The 20,335-nt window shown below is 38.9% G+C and overlaps 1 protein-coding gene across 1 annotated transcript in view; it reads right to left on the bottom strand.

The window, feature by feature from the left end:
* Positions 1-10,702: 10,702 nt before the first annotated feature.
* HECW2 (HECT, C2 and WW domain containing E3 ubiquitin protein ligase 2) overlaps positions 10,703-20,335 on the bottom strand; it is a 76,936-nt gene continuing 67,303 nt past the window's right edge. Inside the window, exons 24-28 of the mRNA XM_027905655.1 lie at positions 20,163-20,309; positions 19,420-19,534; positions 18,575-18,660; positions 17,131-17,243; positions 10,703-11,610 (exon numbers count right to left, since the gene is read on the bottom strand). Of these exons, the coding sequence (XP_027761456.1) occupies positions 11,499-11,610; positions 17,131-17,243; positions 18,575-18,660; positions 19,420-19,534; positions 20,163-20,309 (573 nt within the window). The 3' untranslated portion in view covers positions 10,703-11,498. The remainder of the gene's footprint in view (positions 11,611-17,130; positions 17,244-18,574; positions 18,661-19,419; positions 19,535-20,162; positions 20,310-20,335) is intronic.

Here is a 20,335-nt window from a genome sequence, read left to right as displayed (position 1 = left end):
CTTCGTGCAGTATGAAAAGCAAGCAACATTCCGAACATACCGAATGATCCACAAAATTAAATGATGACCACAATTAAGATGTTTTAGGTTATTATAGCAGGTGGTGCCAAGAATTAAATGACAGTGCTTATGTTTGTCTCCTTAGCTGCTTGTGTGCCTTTTACCGATCCTTTTCAAGATTTGCTCTGCTCTCCCTTGAAGTTTTGAAAACCAAGTAGATGCCAAAAATGCTTCATGACATGCATGTTATTGTAGTCTTGGTTATCTGTTTATATAATGCCATAGAAACATGAATGGCACTTAGAGAAGGGTATAATTGACAGGACTCCACCCTGAGGACTTTGGAATTTTACTTAGATACACCACAACTGAGAATGACAAACAAGGGGTGGAGAAGGGGGAATGGTAGGCTGAAGGTCACAATAGTACAGGATCATGAACTGTTATTATTCCTAATATATGCACCTGGTCTTTGGGATAATTAAAAAATAGCAATTAAAGGTGTTAGCTTCATAATTCCCATTCTTAGTTACATCTTCTCTTGCTTACCTTGATTACTTACCCCATTACAAACCTGGCTTTTTAGAGTCTTTAGAGGCTTTCATGAAAATAGCAATTTCTTCTTGATCAGTTATCCATCTGGCAAAGCTGTGATGTACAGCTCACATCGGTCAGAGCCACAGATTAGGGAGCTGGCTTTATGGAAAAAGCTCTGCTCCCTCAAGGAGCGCTGATTTCAACTCAAATCTGCCACGAGGCTGACGTAGTTTGGACTGAATAGGTGGCAACCCACCCTTCCCAGCAGGTAACTGTCACGGGGGTGGGGGACAAGCAGACAACTTCAAGAGCCGCACAGCTGGAAGCTGGGAATGTCCGATCCGCCTCCTCCAGCTCGTTTGTGGTAACTTCTTTTGACAAGACAACACCCTGAACTGTGGCACCAAAAAAGGTCTCAAAAAACACGAGGCAAAAGAGTAACTCCAGCAAGCTTTTAAAGCTTCTTTGCCACACAGCCCTTCCACAGCATGGTGTGTGCTTAAGTAACACAATATCACGTGCAAAACAATGGCTTACCTGAGCATCTCCAGCGTCCTGCAGTTAAAACTCATGGGGAAAAGATACACAACTTCTTCTGCATGTTGTCTCTGCTACTGCAGCCTTCAAGAAGCGTGAGCAAATCTGCCTGAAAAGTGGGTGATCGCTGTTGTGCAGAGTAGCCAGAGCTGTTTGCTTGAGGAAAGAACATGGAATTGGCAGACCAAAACAGTGCACAGAGTGTGGCAGGCCAGCTGAAAAACGGGCTGATTCAGTGCATCTCAGATCATGGCATAAAACAGCCTGGCTTAGGGGGTACTCCTGTGCTTACCAAATGTTTCTCTCACTCTGTAGGGATAAAATAACCAACACCACCCTACAGATATTACCTGTGCCTCAGATATCCACTCTACAGATATTACCTGTGCCTCAGATATCTACCAGAGCACTGTTAGGTGAAACAACCTCTCTGGTACCAAATTTCAACCTAAAACAGGAAATAAAGCACAGAATCAGCACAACACATCCTGCCATATTTGCAATAGCCAGTTCTGGACGTGACCTAATCGATGAATACCCTTATCCAAAAAGAATTATCCTGTCCTTATTTAATACAGGTCATTAAAAAAAAAAAAATCTGACTTTTTTTTTTTTTTTTACCTGTGCCACAATCTCTGCACCACCTTCTCACAAAAGGCAATCCTCAATCCAGTGGGCAAAGTCTCTGGATTTCAGCATGAGCTCCACACCAACTCCAGTGTTTATACTGAGTGGAAAGTGTGCAGTTGTGCAATACCTGGTGTCATTTACCGGTGACCTGGATGAAAATATGAGTCTAACATCAAGAATGACAACAGAGAATAGATTCTGAAAGGGCTCCAGTCTCAAAGCCTGAACTCTTCCCACAGCAGCTCTTCTTCAGTGATTTAGGTTAGCATGCTTCACAGCTCTGTACCAGCAAAATTTACCTTCTAGAAAAAGATTAAATTAATAGAAATATCACTTAACTGTCAGATTCTACAAAGACTTTATGTAACACAAATGAGAAGTGACAACTTGCCATTTCACCATTCTCCTGTGTCTTGGTGGGGAGTACCCTTGCCTAAGTGCTGATGAAAGACCAGTATCTGCTACCAGAACTCGTATTATCTGTTAGAAAAGTAGAAGGAAATCTTGGGTGGGTGGTGGTGGGGGAGCACTGACTTTTATTCAAGACAGAAAAATGCATTTTTCCCTGAAGATATTTCCCAGTGAAAATACAGTGCCTTCCTGTGTCACAGCCACTGACACTCTAGTCAAAAGCAGAGCCTCTTACACAAAGCCCGGGCCTCTCCAACGTGTTACCTGTGACATCTAATGCTTTGTTCATTTGTCATAGGGGTTTTTTTCATATGTAGTTCTTATTCGAATTATGTTGCATATAACTGCAGAATCCTTACTTTTTCCCCTTCCAAAATGATGATTTGTAATATGCTGGACTCCACAGGCCACCAGATAGGACTTAGAGAAGGTGATGTCACAAAGAGTATCTTGAGGTTCCTCTAAAAAATTTGAAATGCTGCAAGTGGCATAGAATGACATAAAGATAACATCATTTTAAAAATGATGTTACGGTATATTCAGAGGCACAATAAAAGAAGTTATTTCCAAAGTGGATTTTGTAAGAAGATTTATTTTAATTAAGTGATTTCATGATGAAACATGGTCTTAAACAAAATAGAGATCAGTATGAAAATAAAATTATACACAGAAAAATCTTTTCCCCAAATGTTTTTGAGTAACAGGAAATACAACACAACAGTCCTGTATTCAAATTATGTAAATCTGTGAGCAGTCAAACATTATAGTACATTCCTTGAAGCCAGGCACAATGAAACACATTGTGTGCCCCTGTAACACACTCAACACATTTTCTAACTGTTCTCTCTGCCTCAAAGAAAAAAAAAAGTGAAATGTAATGCAATGTAAATGGAGAAAAGGACATAGACCATCTTAATGCTTGAAGCACATATTCCCCATTTAGTGTTTTGTGAAAGACATATACCAAATTCAGATGAAACTTAAATTGGCTTGTAGAAAGATAGAAAAACTTGGTATTGTATTTGATATACAGTCTTGTGAACACTTAACTGAAAAGTATGGAAAGGATTAAAAAATACACCGTGTTCTACTTAAAGCTTAGAAATAAATACGCACTCTGTATTCTCAGTGCCTGAAATTCTTTAAAAACAAAGAATTTGTTATAAAATTATATCAAGTAATTGTCAAAAATGAGGGAGATGCACCTATATACCTGTTAGGTTCTGGATGCCTGCATCCCCACTACAAAAGCTTGTAAAACTATATGCACTTTCAAACATGCTGAATAAACCAAACTGTAGCCTGGTCAGGGCAGGAATATCAGCTGACTTGGGGGTAGCAGTATTCCACACCACATCCCTCATCACCTTCTTGTTCTCCATACTCTGCCAGCCCTTACAAGTACAAATGTTCGGTCACTTATACAAAAAGCAGCCTTTCTGATCAGGATTCATGGATGCCCTCAAGGCTATGTCATTCCAAGGAAAAACAGATTACAAAGAAAAAGCATCCTCCTAATACGATTTATGCACTTAATATTATTAGAATTCTTCCTCTCCCTGCAATGCTGATAATAAACAGCAGTCTCCTGAGTGTTGCAGACTCATTGCAGAAACACGTCCTGCTGTATGGAACTATTGAACCATTATGGTTCAATGTACTAGTTGTCTTCTCATTTAGGACTTCAAGTCTGTATCAATTCTTACCATCTCAGTTACCGTGTTGGAGAAGAAAACTCACAAGGAATTCTTCTTTTGACTCTTATACTGACTCATCCAATAGTTCTTGTATTTTACGTAAAGAGCCAGCTCAGCTTATAGGTAAAGAACCCCATCCTGAAGTCTTCCTACCCTCTTACACAGTATTTTTTTCTGATAATGTCATTAGAGAGTGAATGGAGTCAACACTTGCATCAGCTTGGCTGAGGCTAACTAGGTCATTGAGAATATTTTAATTACCTTAAGTAAGCTTTAGAAATGGCATATCAATCCCTGTCTTTGTGGAAATGCATGGCTCTTACACAACCATAACATCAACCCCAAGCATCTAAGAAAAAAAAAAAAAAAGAATCTGCATTTCAACACATCTAAGTATTAGGGATTGAGCCCATCACATTTAAAAGGAATGTCACCATTGGTTGTATTGATTTAACTTCTTATCAGATGTTATTTCTCTTGCCAAATGCAAATAGCAATAAACAGTCATTATTTGTACTAACAAAACTCAAGAGGACTTCCAGACACCACCCTTATTTTATTTAAAGCCTTCATTTTCCTGAAAATAACCCAAATTTAAAAAACAAAAACAAAAACAGACCCAATACAGCAAGAAAAAATGCACATAGAAGTAAATTTTTTGATTGTGTAATTTCGATTTTCAAAACCTAATAATTAGGTAAAGCACATCTTGCAGTTGCAGTAACACTGTATTTCAAGATGAATAGTAATTTTTCCGTAAGTGCATTATCAGAGCCTAATTTTCAAACAAAAAGTATCCCCTTTTGTATTCCCAGTGATCATTCACAGCTCACTGTCCAGCTCCCTATTTGCAAAGTGCAGTCCTATTTCTGTCTCTACTCCTCCAGACTTATCTTCACTCTACCACCGGTTCAATGGCTGCATCTTGTATGCTCTGTGCTGCATGGAACTGCCCTATCTTATCATTACAGCACCTGCAATTACATTCCTTCCTTAGAATTACTTATGAGGCTTCAGAGATTTATTTGCTTATTCATACAGTAATCTACTTGAAAATTACTCAGCTCCAATACCTGGCTGCAGTCAGCATGGCAATCAAATATGATGTCTCAGCAAAATCTTCTTTTATTGACCTTATACTGCTAGATGAGTATTTCTAATTATAAAAATTGTAATTCTCACTTAAAATGAAAGATGTCGAATAGTCAGTGGAGCACGTCATGAGCTGCTTGTATTGCAATTAGCAGGCATCGCTGATTGGAAGAAGCTTTTGGAACAATCTCATTCCAGGGCTCTATGACAAAGTGCTCAGCTGTGGAAGGCACAGTCCTCACTAAGGTAATGAATCCCTGCTGCTGTGATTTCTGGATCAGCACTCACCTGCTTCACTGCACAGGCTATGCACCCACCTAGCCAACAGCCTGAAGCAGCCCAGGGGCACCACAAATTCTGGCAATATAAAATATTAAAAGAAAAATCTCCTTCCTCGTTAATTTTGCAAAAGCAAAATCAAAGGACATTTTACCCTTGGATACCTATTCAACTGTTTTCCAAAAATCTTTTATGAGTAAATTTCTTTAACCGCTTGATCTGGATGTCAGAGTAACGGTGATCCTATCAACTCTGGACTGAAGGAAGCTGCTTTTAAAAATAAACAAACCCACAGTCTTATTCTGATACTACAGCTTTGGTCAGCGTAGGTGGTCAGCAATTGTCTCTGGGTGTTTGTAGGATTATGGGCAATCAAAAGGGAGAGGAAGGATGGCCTTTGGAAGGCAGCCCAGAATAAAGGAGACCAGAGTCCTGTGGAGTTCTGTAGGTCTATACATTTAAAAGCTAATTACACTGATGTCAGCACAAAAGTATGTTAAATTAGTGGAACAATATACCTCCTGAGTGCTTAACAAAAGCCCTCTAAGTAGAAGAGGCTTATTCTAGAAGGGGCTGAATGAGAAGCTTCTGAAAGTTCTAAAAAAAGTAAGAGCTGAAAAAGGAAAGATGAGTTTCATTATTCAAAAGTTTTTTAATGGGAGGAAAGGGAGCAGCATAGCTTAGCTGCCTTTTGCATTCACCATAACTTTAAGAAATTTGTTAGAATACCTCTCTAGTTAAAATTTTATTATTATAATTATTCTGCAATGTAATCTGAAAGGAAACAAGTTCAAAATTTGAATTACTGATTTAGAAGGGGGGCTAATCAGTGAGTCTAGCAATTATTTCATGTACTTCTTAGGAGGTTTTTTTTAGATGCACTTTGAATACATACAGATACTCAATGGATTGTAACCATTCCAGAGGAGTCTTTGACTGTCATCCTTTTACTTACAGTCAGAAGGAGCCTTCCTAAAAAGTGGTCAGAAAGTCATCATGTCAGTTATACAAAACAGAACTCCCAAATAATGATTTTGCCTTAAAATACCTATGGCATAACATGGCTCTGAGCAAAGCCGATTAAGTAAAGTCCTAAAAGAAGTTTCAACTTGAAAAATACCTCTCTTTCCATAAAATTATTTTTGAAAATAATAGAAGTGTTTAAATAAAAAAACTTCATAGCACTGAACATCCTAAATAGTAGTAGTCTAGTGCCAAAATTAGTCAGTCTAAAATTGAACAGAAGCACTATGAAGCTTACTGCCTATTTGAAAGAGATGCAAAATATAAACCATCTTTCATTGTGAAAATTCTGTGTTTGGATGGTCAGCTTTATAATTTTGCACACTGCTAACAAAAAGGGGCTGTAGTGGCTTTACAATAAAGTTCTTTTCCTCCTCTATTTACCTAACATATGTTTATCCTCCAGCAAACAAGTAATTTTAAATCCAACCTCCGAAATTCTCTTTTATTGTAAATTTTTTAGGCAAAGAATCAGACTAGTCCAAGAGCAGCCACTCTGGTTGTGCTAACAAAACTACAAAGAATTTTTTACTTGCCATTGATGAGTGAGTCAACCCATAACATTTCTGCAGTTCTGTTTCGTACCACATAACTGAGCCAAGATGCAAACAGTTTAAGAAGCCAGGTTTGAGTAATTCTTCTCAAATTTTGCTTGGAGTTCAATTTGCTTGCCCAGAGAGGAAAGGATGAGAAGGAGAAAGAGCAGTGATGGCTGAGTATTATCACTAAGCTATGTCTGCAATCATATGACTGAAAACCAAACGTCTGCTCAGTTCCTCTTACTAAAACAGGAATAAATTAACCCTCCACATAAAAACAGTGGCAGGAAAAACAAAACTACTGTATAATTTAATGCAGATAAGTTTCATTCACTGAAAAGAAGTAACTTGCTTTATGCTTTGGGAATTGAACTTACACTGGCTATTCAAACACAGCTGCTGCAGATTCCCTGTTTGTGAGTAGGAATTCCCTCAGTCCAGAGACAGTGTGCTTTAAGTATCTCCACAAAATTCTGCAGCTACCACTGAAGAAAGTCAGTAAACATCTGCAATTAATACTGCTGAGATTACATTTAAAAACCAGATGATACCTTGTGAATGCTTCAGAAAGAATTTCCCTCCCCCCCTTTTTTTTTCCTCCTTTTTTTTAAAGGACTAAAAATACACAAGCAACCACAAAACTCTTCTCTTTCCTATAATTTTAAACAGAGCAAACTACCAGTCTGGTGCTCTGCCAGTTTAACTCATGCCAGAAGCTTTGTCTGATGTCCTGCCAGCATGCTGCTGCCTAGATTTTCAGTTTCCCCCGAAGATTACATATATTCCCTGTACCCTGTGTGACCCAGGGTTAGCTGCTGCAAAGTGGAGTTCATGTGGTGCCCAGCAGGCCGGTGTGCCCGCACGGATTTCACCCCAGATACTCTCTAAGCCATATTAACAATTTTTACGGTAGGTTCAGCACAAGGATAATAAACAATATGTTTGAAAGCAAAAAAGGCAATTATCTGATGAATATGAAGGTAAAACAGCAGGCAGGGGCTGGGGAACACGGTCTGGGGTGAAAGGCTTTCCCATCTTACCCTGCCAGGTGATGCTGATGGTGTGACAGCAGCTGTCTCCTGCCTGCTGCAGGAGAAAGCACCGCTGTCCTCGTCTGGCTTGCAGACCTTGAACGGGTGACTGCTTGTTACAGGAGGTGCCACACTGAGCAATTTCACTGATTACAAGCTTTTCTGGTGTATTTAAGAGTGCAATGGTTAAAGTGACTGCTAGCAGTACCAGCTGAGCAAAGTGCACCTCTTCTAAGCTGGGATTTGGGACCTGGAAAGAGGTGGATCTGACCTTAGGGTTCCAGGGACGAGGCCACTCTGCTGAGAGCCTGGCTGGGAGAGCTGCACTGACCTGCGAGCTGCCTTTTAGTTGGTGATGAGTGGCTCCACCTGCCAGCAGAGCAGGAAACATGGGCACCTCACTTAAATTCTTGCAGGGACCTCCCCCACCAGACTCTGTCTGATGCTGCAGGTTAAGTTAGAACGAGCTGTCATCACTCTAGCTGAAGAGTCTACTTCAGGTTGACTGGCTTTTTTTCTTCCTAAATTAAAAGCTCCTTTGCACCATCTGGAAAGGCTCTGAGGAGATGCTGAGCTTTCAGCTAGGCTTCTCAAGTCCTTCTCCATCTGGACTCTTGTTCCTGCCACACAGCATGTCATAAGTGAAAGCATCATGGTCAGCTGTGGGACATTCATGTTGGCTTTCGCTTGGGACACATTTAAACAGGAATGGCTTCCAACACCAAAGGGAGAAAATTTCAAGCAGTTGCCAGGAGATGTAGGCGTTTGACAAAGCTCAGGCTTCCTTTCCTATACTCCCTTCTTGCTAATCTCTTCAGGGCACCAACATCATTTTATACCATCAGAAAGAGCCAGCCAAGGGCTCAAGGCACCACAGGTAGCTGTATCCAGGCAACTAACACCTCAACTTTCAAACAGCTTTTTTCTAGAGTCCCCCAGGTGATGCTGGCAGCAGAGGAAGAAGCAGCAGCTTCTCCTTAGTCTCTCTTGGGTTCAATGCTACAAAGATTCTGAATTTTTTTAAATTTATCTGTTTTCTGACAGCTGCCCCACTGGTGACCCTGTCACATCTTTACAGAATACCAGATCATCATGGCTAATTTAAATTATTTTTTCATGCATAAATACAGAACAAATGGGTGCAGTAGATATATTTAAATAAAAATTGACAAGATGCATTTATTGTTTTAGTTTTGTACAAAAGCATAACTTAAAAGGCAAACTAGTATAAACTTACTTTGTGCCAAGTATTTAAACTTTTCATTCCAAAGAGTATCTGGTTCAAAACTTGTAGATACAGTTTCCACCTGGGAAATCTCTTTTTTAGACCACAGATAACACAGTATTGTAAAATGAAAATTCTGTAGTCCTTCAATCATTCTGCTTCGAGTGCCAGAGTTTTAGCTACTCAGTGAACGGATCATATGAAACATGAGCCATGCTGGAGTGACCTGATGAAAAGTCAGTTTGCCTACTGCTCATTCATGTTCTGAAAGAAGATGTGCATTAGGATCTGTGACATGCAATCTTAGCAAAGACTGATAAATATATGTGTAGAAATAGGGTGACATGTTTGGATTTTTCTTTGCTACTTCACACCAGCCAGAAGTAGCGTAAGAAAAGCTATGTTACTTAAGAGAGTCCCAGATGTCATGCAGAAGCTCAATTATTCTTGAAATAAAAGAATGCTTTCACTCTGATTTTGCTTTTCCTTTCCACGCGTAACGTATTTTCATTAATTCTGAAGGGTTTTCTCGGTCTCTGCTGCCACCACCACAGCTGCACCTGCCTTCTGACTTGGAGGGTGGACTGGCAGTCCCTGCTGACGACATCTCCATAGACGTTCCCATCTGTTGGAAAGAACCTCCCACAAGAACAAAGCAGGATACCTCCCTGAGATGCCCTTTCAAGAGTCTCCGACGTGAGAATGATACTTCAAAAGCCACTTTTCCCACAGAACGGGGCTTGCTGTGCTTCGGTGCTACCAAAAGGGCCAGCACAAAGCCAGCTTCGTGTTCTCATCATCCAGAATCCAAGTGCAGCTTCTGGAATTTTAAAATGTGGTGGGGATGCGCTGCGTGCCAGCAGCTGTACAAGACACGGCGCGCAGCTGCACGAGTGTTCCACAAGACCATCTGGAGGAAAGTACCGAAAATAGATGCGAGCAAGCCTCGTGTATTTCAGCAAAATTAAGCGTAAAGAAATCGGTGTCCATGCAGTGTTTGATATGCCGTAAAAACTGTTTCAAATAACATTTGATAAGAAAACTATTTATCAGTGAAAATGCAAGCTCGGACACTACGAACAGTTTACATCTTGTAGGTGTTCACTGATAACAAGACAGTGGCATTATGACCAGTGGCTCACCCTAAAGTAGGTTACTTATGGTTTTCCAAATGAGCTAGTGTTTTATGGTGCTGTACAAATAAAAACTTGTGGGGAGAATATGAAATACCTGTATTAAACTCCACTGCATTAAGTTATCCAATGCATGAAAAATGACCCGGATGCATTTAAAATAAATGCATATTACAAGATCACATATAGTATTATAAAATTATTACTTAAGTGCACAGTCCTGATATCTATAGACATGGCACTGTGAAGAAAGCCTGGTTCCTAAGCGTTTTTATAGATACTTGATAGTGATGCAGTTTGCTATCAGTCAGATCGTAAAGTCCCTTCAACTTTGGTACATTCAGTGCAAAATATTTTCGGGAGTTTTTTTTCACTCTTATAAAAATAAAAGGCATTTTTTTCCCCTTGAGAGTGCTTAAAGAATAAACACTAGCTGAATGTCTGTTCAAGCATGGAAAGTGACAGAACAGAAAGAGCGTTTTAGTTTGCTTGGTTCCTGTTTACACTCTAAGAAACATAATATAATGAACCTATAAAAATAAACAGAAGTCACTGTGTTAGGGTTTTCTTCCTGATATGATGTGATAAATTGCTAGTTTCTTCTTAAAATAGTTTCCATGCAGTATAAAGCACAAAATCAGTCTTATTAAGTTATTAAGTTCATTGTAACAGCTCGTATTTTGTCATACACACCACTGGCAAACGCATTTCCACAAACCTCCTTAATGCAAGCCGTTGTTACATCCTTTGTTGTTGACTTGCTTTCCAATTCACTTCTGCCCCAGGAACTTGAGCTCTATGGTGCACCCCATGCAGGCACTCGTAGTCTAAGGTAAAGCAAGTGCTGGATATGCTTTTACAAAATATGGCATAAATTAATGTACCTTCATGAATTTAAAAAAAAAAATTAAAAAATTCAGTTTTATGCCTTTTTTTTTTTTTTTTATAATCTACTGGGTAGATAAGGGGCTGAATGATTTCACATTTTGCCTTGAATTTTCTATTCAATGACTTTGATGAAATCCAGTGTTCGGGTACGTGTCGGTTTTGCAGTAGCCAGATCGATCACAACATGGCATCACGTTTCTTGTTTGCTCAGAACATAAATTAAAGAAGTGTGGAAAAACCATGGATTGCAAGACTTGGTTTTCCCTGCACATCAGGCACACTCTAGTTTCACTGTAGAGAATTCTGCCACTACCACAACGCTTTTTAACTGCTTCGTAAGCTCTTTCGTGGAACCTCATTATTTGAATTGCACCATGAAACAATCTTCCTCTAGGAAATCCAATACAAAAGTTCATTCATTCCTTGAGAAGACAGATCCACAAAAGTCCGATGAGCTGGGCACTGTGGTTTGTGTATCACTCGAGTCCAAAAGTACTTGTCTCTTCAACTGCTGTCAACAGTTTTTCATATAACATAGAGAATGATGGGTAAGGGGGAAGGTCCAGACGATTGAAACAAGTGTGAGCCCTGAGGGGAAAAAAAGAGAGGAGGTGAAGAAGTACATTATTTAAAAAGTTCAAAAGAGAACACACAGACTGGTATGTGCTCACACAGAGATGAGCAGATAGTATTTCTTTCAGAAGACTGTGTTCTGTCAAATAATGTTTTCCAAATGAACAGGTAGTGAGGGTTAACCTACTTTCTTCTCATTAAAATAAGCCAGGAAGAAGCATTTATGAAGGTCTTTAGAAACACACTGACAGCCCAAAAGGCATAGGATAAATTTTATCCATTAAACGTGCATGAGAAAAAAAATGATACAGCACTCAATTCCAACAGTGTGGTCTGAAATCTTGGCTTTAAATGTGTCTTCTGAGAAACAGCATTCCTTTTCTGTAGTGATGACACTTGAATATTGTATTTATAATAATAAACAAGATATTTCCATACATCTCCATATATATAGGAAACAACCCCAAAGTAGTAAAGGACAGACAAATTAGATGCTTTTACTTCTACAATTTCCTTGGCGTTCAATTTCCAATCGCGTTCTTGGGAAATTACTGCTTGTGCTGATTTTCCTTATGTACATACCTGGCCTTACAATCCAATGACTTTTGTAATTACACGAAACTATGCACGAACCTCTACCAACAACTCTGCTTTCCAAAGAGGGTGACCATGTGCTTTATTTCTCAGTTTTTGAAATCCATCTGCCTCAGTTTGTTGACACGCTTGGAACTGTCTCTCAAAACCTCTTCCAGAGAATGGAAAGGGAGATAACAAAGGTTTCTCTTCATAATAGAATAATGGATATCATTGCCTGACCTCAGGGCAGGCTAAGGATTGTACTTTCTAAAACACTGTAGTGGATGAGCCTGCTCTAATGAAATAGATAGTGTAACTAGGAATGTGATGGGTTCTTGAGGATCAAATGATGCAGAGAAGCTGGAGGAGGCATCTTTTCTGGTCTAAAGCTTTGTATCAAAGTCTCACTTAAGACTGATTTTAGGCATTTTTGTATTTTGGCAGGTCTCTATTTACAAATAATTCATTCTTTTGCAATAAAACACATCATGGAGTTATTTAAATACAACACAGCTGAAATCCAAAGTCTTCCTGCAGCCCTTCATCAGTATGATCTGTATTGAGTGCAAATATGTAGCATGTTAATGGAAGGACTGGACAAGCTCCCTCCTCACAGCAAATGTGACTCCTCATTTAACCTAATCAATCCAGAAATCCAAATGTCTACCAGAGACCTGTGCAGACTTTCTCTGAGCCAGAAAGTGCTGCCTTCCATGTGAGCAAATTCACTCATTGCCATTTTAAGTGGCTCTCAGCTTCCAACTATGATAACAGAACATGAGGTGAAGTGGGTTAATCTCGCTTGTTAAAAATCCTAAGAGTCCATTACAAACCCTCACTGAAGCTGAAACACTCACTGAGTTAAATTCTTGTAGTGTCATAAAAATATTGGGCTGAAGAAATGTATACACAGTGCACAAGGCCACACTATGATTATAAACACAGTCCAAACACTAAATACACAATCACTTTAAAAACCATTGAATTAAGCACCCTCCCCAAATACAGTACTCTTAGAAGTACACTGTTGGCATTTCCCCACCTGGTATTCCAGGAGCCTGGTAAAATTTCTCCACCCAGTCATCTCTCTAAGGCTCCTGGGGGAAACCTTTCATTTTACTCCTTCTTTGCCTTTCCAAAAACCTTGCAAAATAGTCTCTGTCATACAGTTTAAATTATTGCATTTACATTTGAGTCCTTAAAAAAAAAAAATTGAAAATATATCTTCTGAAGAAAGAAACTGATTTAAGCCCAGCAGCAAATGGAACTCAGTGATCTCTTAAATTCAGTGTAGATCGTGGAAGAGTCTTAGGCAATTAACAGTCTGACCACATGCTTCTGCTGCATGGGCCTGACAGCCACTCATTAACTGTGGATCATGCTGTGTGGGCTGTAAAACCACAAATTATAAGAGACACAGTATATAATTAGCAAGAGTTCGTTACTAAGTGGTTTAATAGTAAACCAGCATGTTGTTTACATTTATTAAAAGAACCGAGTTTTATCTTAATTTTGAGGGCAATTTTGAAAATGCAGTCGCTTACTTTGGAAAACCAAGTAATTAAAAAAGACAAAACCAAGACCTTTGTCTTCTGAGGCAATGCATGCTTTTCTAACCCCAGCAAACAACTCTGGAAGTTTGAGAAGAAATGTTTTTTCCCCCTTCTGGACAGTATTTTCCCATTCCAGCATTTCAAACCACATGGGCACTAACTGTTAATCTTCCTGGGCTCACATTTTATGACAGCATTTCAAACCATCTTGGTTTCTAAAGCCTAGATTCCCAATTAATCTCCCTTTCATTTTGATTACTATAATAAAATAGAGTGACTTAAGGTTGAAATCGAATAGTCAGACATAAAAACTATTTTCATGTGAATCATCACATGCATATGTGTATATAATGTACAGCAATGAACCTGGAACTAATTTCTCAGCATGGGTGTGAATTGAAAGAGTAACAGTCCCTCCCCTGATTTAGTCTAATCTACAACACAGTGTAAAAGAAGGAAGTAGAAGTGGCATTGAGGTAGCAATAGTTATGCTAGACCTGTAATAATCAATCTTGTCAGGGCATTTTACATCCTACCTTGTTAGTGTAAAAGACAGTGATACAAGCTAGGCAACCATTTTGATTCAGCAGAACTGATTACACAGCAGTCAGAACAGGGGGAATTAGGTAAACATCTAGTGAAAACTTTTGTGTTTATATTCACAGCTGCTTTGACCACAATCATGTATCTAAGTAACTATACAAGTTGCCCTTTGGGTCTCAAAATCAGGGAGAAGAGATGGGGATGGGTGAAACACTTAAGTGTTTTCACCACTGCAGTAGTGTTCTTAGAAACAGAGGGAAAAACAAAGTCCTCTGACTTGTTAAGCTTTTGCCACCCTCACACCAAGCATTATCAAATTTCACAAGCACTCCTGCCAAAAGGGCAATTTGCAGAGTACAACACTGCTACAAGCCAGTGATGGTGCCTTAACATAAATGCTTTAGCTATCTGAGGATCAGTAAGAGTCACAGAGTCCTAGGGCAGCATTCTCAGCAGACACAGCAATGTGTTTACACACGCAGGGCTTGTTTGGAAACCTCTTGCAAGTTTGCTACTCTGGGTCGTTGCTAACTATTCCTTACCTTCAAGCCAGTCCTACCCACTGTTTGCACAGTGAAGCTTTGAAGCTGGTGAGACACAGGCTGAAGCTGCACTGCACACAGGAACTAGATAGGTAAAAATCCAAACAGTGCTTTCGGCTTAGGGCTTAACCCATTGAAGTATAAACATGTAAGGTGTTTTATTTTTTTATGAGATCCAGGTTCCCCATACGTGAATACCAGGAATTGCTTGCTCATGACAACTGTAGATGTTTGTCATGCACAGTTGTTTTTACTTTAGCAAAAGAAGTGTGTTGCTGGTTGATTTTAACATCAACATTTGTATGTTAAAAACTATCCACAGCGACAAAAATCAAATGTTTCCTAACCAAGGGAATCACAAGTGAAATTTCAAGGACGTGATACAATCCCTCAAATGTGAGGAGGTGGCATTTCCCCTACACTTGATGAACACCCTATGGTAGCAAAGATTCTCAACACGTTTCTCTGTGTCGCACTACAGGAACCATTTTATTCTGCAGTTTATTACAAGCAGGGCTGTGCATAACCTTTTCAGAGGAAATTGTGAGCATCCTGTTCTGGCAGGTCCTGACCTTTTCCATTCTGCAGGCTCTGCTTGTTAGCACTAGGAATTCCAGTATTTGAGAATATATGGAAAAACTCACGTAATCTCTTTTCTTACTTGAACTCACAAAAAACAACCTTGAATTCTGAAGTCAGAAATTATTTAAAAAATAAAAAAATCACAGCTTTTTCTTTTTTTAAACAGAATCAAAGCTAGTTCATAGGTCAATCATAATCAAACTGTAAAGTAGACTTTTTGGGCTACAAGGCAGTACTAGGCCCCCGAGAAGATATTAGAGTATTCGAATTGTAATAGCAATTTCCAGAATTTGGTTTCTTTAATCCTCAGTCACCTGGCTTTCATTTGTACTATGAACTGGAAAGATGGCTTTGTTTAAAGGCCACCTGCCGTGCCTGTGGATTTCACAGCATCACTTCTGCATCCGTGACTTTCTCCATGTGGTTCAGATGGCAGCCCTGAGGCAGGAGCCAACCCAAGAGACGTCTCTGCCTCTGACCTTATGCTGGAGGAAAAAGCTATGGGTTGTTGGTCCGAGAAACTTTCTGTGTGTCTGAGCTGTGAGAAGCTCTTCCCTGTGTCTAAGATGAGACTTTGAATCCAAGTTATTCCTGAGGAATCTTGTTTATGAGGAGCCAGTTAAGATTAGGGTTGAGTTTCCTCCATGGATCATCCCAATCCAAAGCTACCACCACAGGCTGTACATAGCACATTAAAGCTGAGATCTGACTGAGTTAGGTTTCTGACACTGCACACACTAATCTGTGTATAAACACTCTTTATCCATTCTAGAGGCTACAGAATTATAGAATTGGATGAAAGGAAATCTTCCAGAAACATATCAGTCTGATCTCAATATAGAAAAGACAAGAACCTGTCATTTTTTGTCAATGAAGAATCTATGCTAGAAGATGTTTTTTGCATCATTCACAAGTTATTTATCTAGTCCTGGCATTGTTACCATGGACCTTTGATAACAACCCAACTCTTTACAAAATGGAAAATTCAGAAAAGCAATTTTGAAATCTTCTCATCCTACTCCTCCAAACCTGCTATTATCCAATTTAAAAGCTGCCTCTTGTCTGCAAGGGCTTGTACAACTCTTGTCTGCAAGGGCTTTCGTATCTTGGATTCTCATACTGTTCCTTTACCCTGTTCACCTATTTCAATTGATCCTACCTCACCTTCTCTGGATCCTCCTGCTGACTCTCAGGTCAAATGAGTCCCTCCTCCCTCTTCTGCATTCACAGCTCACCTCTTCAGTATTTGTTAACAGTCAATATCAGGTCAAGCATAAAAATTATATCACTATACTATAAAGGCTCTGTCTGATGCAAAAATATGACAGTAGCTTTCACTCAGACACAGTCACAAGTGCTATTTAATTTTAATTCATATTAATTTTTTCCCTTTAGTGGTAAACTGCATGTTCATTAAGTAAACACTTGCACATTTAGTCAAATGTGACAAAAAATTCAGTAGTTATCATTCAAATATAATTTTCTGTTAGAAAAGCACTGCAGTATGGATGTGAGCCACATTTACACTGCCTTGTCCATCTTAAGAGAACAAAACTGAGTTCAAACAAAAACGGATGGATCAGACGCTGGATGAGACACAACGGGGAAGGAAATTTTCACGTCAGGGAAAAGTATATTCAGTTAAACCTTGTTAATGGCTCTCAAACAGCTCATCTGTTATCCTGGTCGCCGATACTCTGAGGTATCTCTCACACTGACACACACAATGCTGTAAATACCTTGGAAGAGCAGTGATCTTCCCCCACTTCTCCACGCAGAACCGTCTTGGACCATTGCTCCCCCGCAGAGAGGCAAATCCCTCGTAAGGAATGCTGGACGTGCCTGTCACAAACTGCCAGCACAAACAAAACATCACGGATTTTGGCTACCCAGATGGCGTGGGTTACAAACTTATTTAAAGCAGCATATCCACTGAAGTCCAAACGCTTATGGAAAAGCATTTGCAAAAGAAGGAAATTTTTGAGGCACACAGTAAATGCTACGTTAAATGGAGGCTAAGGGAAAACAGAACATTTCCTGATAGGGCTTTAGAAGAGGCAACTTATCAGATTAATTTTCTCCAAAGGTTTCTCTTTGAAAGAGCAATTATGATACATAAGTACTGTAGAATAACACACTATTAATATCAAGTTACTTAAATCCAAGTGAGATTTTGCTACTGTCTTTATTCTGCATTAAAAGGAATTCCTAAAATATAATAATGTCTGATGGCTTTGTGCTATGCCTTTTTGGTTACGTGGATTTTATAAACTGCTATTAAATACTGTAAGAAAATATCTCAGTTCTGAAGGTTAGGTAGAATGCCCACTGACATTTGCTGAAATCCTGTCTGTTGAGCAGATTTAGTTATAACCTTCCATGAACAGATGAAACAGTTTTTGACAGATTAGAGGCTACTTTATTTTTAATGATCTGGGTATTATAAAAACTTTTGATTAACAAATGTGATAGGAACATATAAGCAAACATTTCTGGTTCTCCATCAAATGAGATATCCAACACTGCCTTTTACAGACCTTTTTTAAATAACTAAACAGACAAAAGAAGAAAATTCTTTGTAATTCAATGATCAGATGCAAATTCTGAATAGTTATAAACAGTGAATTTCATCACAGATCATGAACATGGTATGCTTTGCAGTGGGGTGTTGTCTGTTTCTTTTACAGATATGATGAGCCTAACCTGAATTTAAAGAAAATTAACACAATAGTAAACCCACAAATATAAATATTCCTCTGTTAAGACATTTTTGGCCTCCAGCAGCAGGGTGACTGGATCCTGCAGGCTCACTTAGTGAAAATGGGATTGATGTTAAGGTTTTCATAATAATTTTCTAATTTGAGGCACTTGAACTTCCATCTAAGTTTTCTTCTTCCTAAGCTGTACACAGTTTTCCTTTTCTGTCTTTACAAGTCTTGATGTAATCAAACAATAGTAAAAGATTATTGACATCAAACATCTTAAACTTATTTTTAAACTTAGAAATCTATAAAAATAGCTGTGAGCTTCAGTCACGATTACTGCATTTAGTCTCTGACTCAGGTTATTTCCACTAGCCAGCATCACCATAATTTCCTGGATGTCATAAACCTAGATGGGTCTAGTTTAGCATCTAATTTCAATGATGCACACTATTTCTACACAGATCAGCTCATTTCTTACCTGTAAAAGTCTTAGTCGTTGTTCATTGTTGAACCTTTCCACAGCGGCCCAGAACCACCGAATTACAATGTGATTGTCATGATAACCTGTTAAGACAATAAGAGCCTTTATACCCTTAGGTGCTACAGAAGTGGTTGACAGAATAGTTAGTTTTTCCTAGTTTAGCCCTAGTCACAATAATCCCATATTTTTTTATCCAATTGCATCAGAAGGCAGGAGATAAGAGAAAAATACCCCTAAAATGCTTAAAAATCCTGAAGGCAGAGAATTACTTTACTATGACAAAAAGAAGTGAAATGTCCTTTGTAAGGATTTCTTCCATTAATCAATCACTAACAGCAAAGCCAGTTCTTGAAATATTCCAAAACAATATCATTTATCTATCTAAAGCTACAAACGATGCTGCAACCGTCTCCCTCAAAGTAGTTCCCAAATCCTCCATTGTTCTCAAATTATCCCAAGTGCCAGCCTGCAGTCACTGGGATTACTTCTCATTTCCTGTTGACTTTGAGCATGTAAAAAAAAGAGGAATATCCAAGTAAGAATGGTTATCATTTCCATTTCTCTCCTATGTCTGAGTGGTACTGTACTGGTGCACAGTACTTTTTGTGCAGAAGACTGGTCTCTCATGCCGTCCAGACCAGCACAGTAAGGGAAGAGCTGCACGGGGATGTAACAAAGTGAAGTAAAATGGACTAAATTACCTTCTCCTAACACTCTTTTAACCAGAGAAATTCAAAAGATACTAAAATATATCCCATGGGATGGTTCTTCAAGCTTTTGGGAAGTGGGTAATTCCAGCCCCTCCCCCAACACCCTCAGTGACAAGTCAAAATTAAAGTTACCTCCTCTATACTCTGTATTATTTCTCCAATCACTCAAGTCAATTTCTGCTGTTCCAGCTATAACCAGTTCCAGTTCTCTGGCATCAAACACAGACACCAGCCTTGCATCAACCACCTGTGAAAGGAAATAAAATGCACAGCGAAATTCCTTCATTTATTGATTTTTGCCTCCCCAAAAAGTCTGCTACTAAGATATTTACCAGGGATCATTTCTGTCACAAAATAATAGATTCTAGTTTTTGTCTTTTCAAAGGAAAATAAATGGACTTGTTTTTCTTGCAGTGCAATTCCATTTAGTTGCACTAGAGGATCACATGACTGGGAGGAAATTTTATTGGCAAATAATATTGAATTATTTCAGGACAAATTAAGTTCATGACATTCACTTTAACTGTCTGGGTTAAAACAGGTAAGAGACAAATACCTTGAAATACACTTTGCCAACTGTGTTATACTACGGCATGCATGCAAAAAACCTCAGAGACCCAAAGAAGAAATGAGTCACTTAAGCAAGAACTGTCTGCTAATCATACCAGTAGTGATCAATAGTATTTTCCAGTGTAAAGAAGACACATAACCATAGTGTTTATGCCAATAACAAAATTATTTTTAACCCCCCCCCCTTCCAATTTCTGTAGGGACACTTCTGATTATATTTGAGACTCCAAATCTTGGAAATGTACATGAGGAGAAAAATATTTTGGAAGGAGAAAGAAAATAAATTTCATTTTGGAGCTTTTTACCTCATAGAAACCACGAACTAGACTTTCTGTTTGTTGTACAACTCCTCTCTCAATTCTCCATTTCACCATTCTTTCTATGTATTCCTTCTTGTTCTTTTCAGTGACTGGGATGTTGGCACCTCCTGGTTTTAGTTCCCGTTCTGTGATCTTAGGAAAAAAAATGACCAAGTGAC

Source organism: Empidonax traillii, unplaced genomic scaffold (assembly GCF_003031625.1).
Source record: "Empidonax traillii isolate 1590-97213 ecotype Southwest subspecies unplaced genomic scaffold, ASM303162v1 scaffold1190:size157544, whole genome shotgun sequence".
NCBI lineage: Eukaryota > Metazoa > Chordata > Aves > Passeriformes > Tyrannidae > Empidonax > Empidonax traillii.
This window is presented reverse-complemented; position numbering and strand designations above follow the sequence as displayed.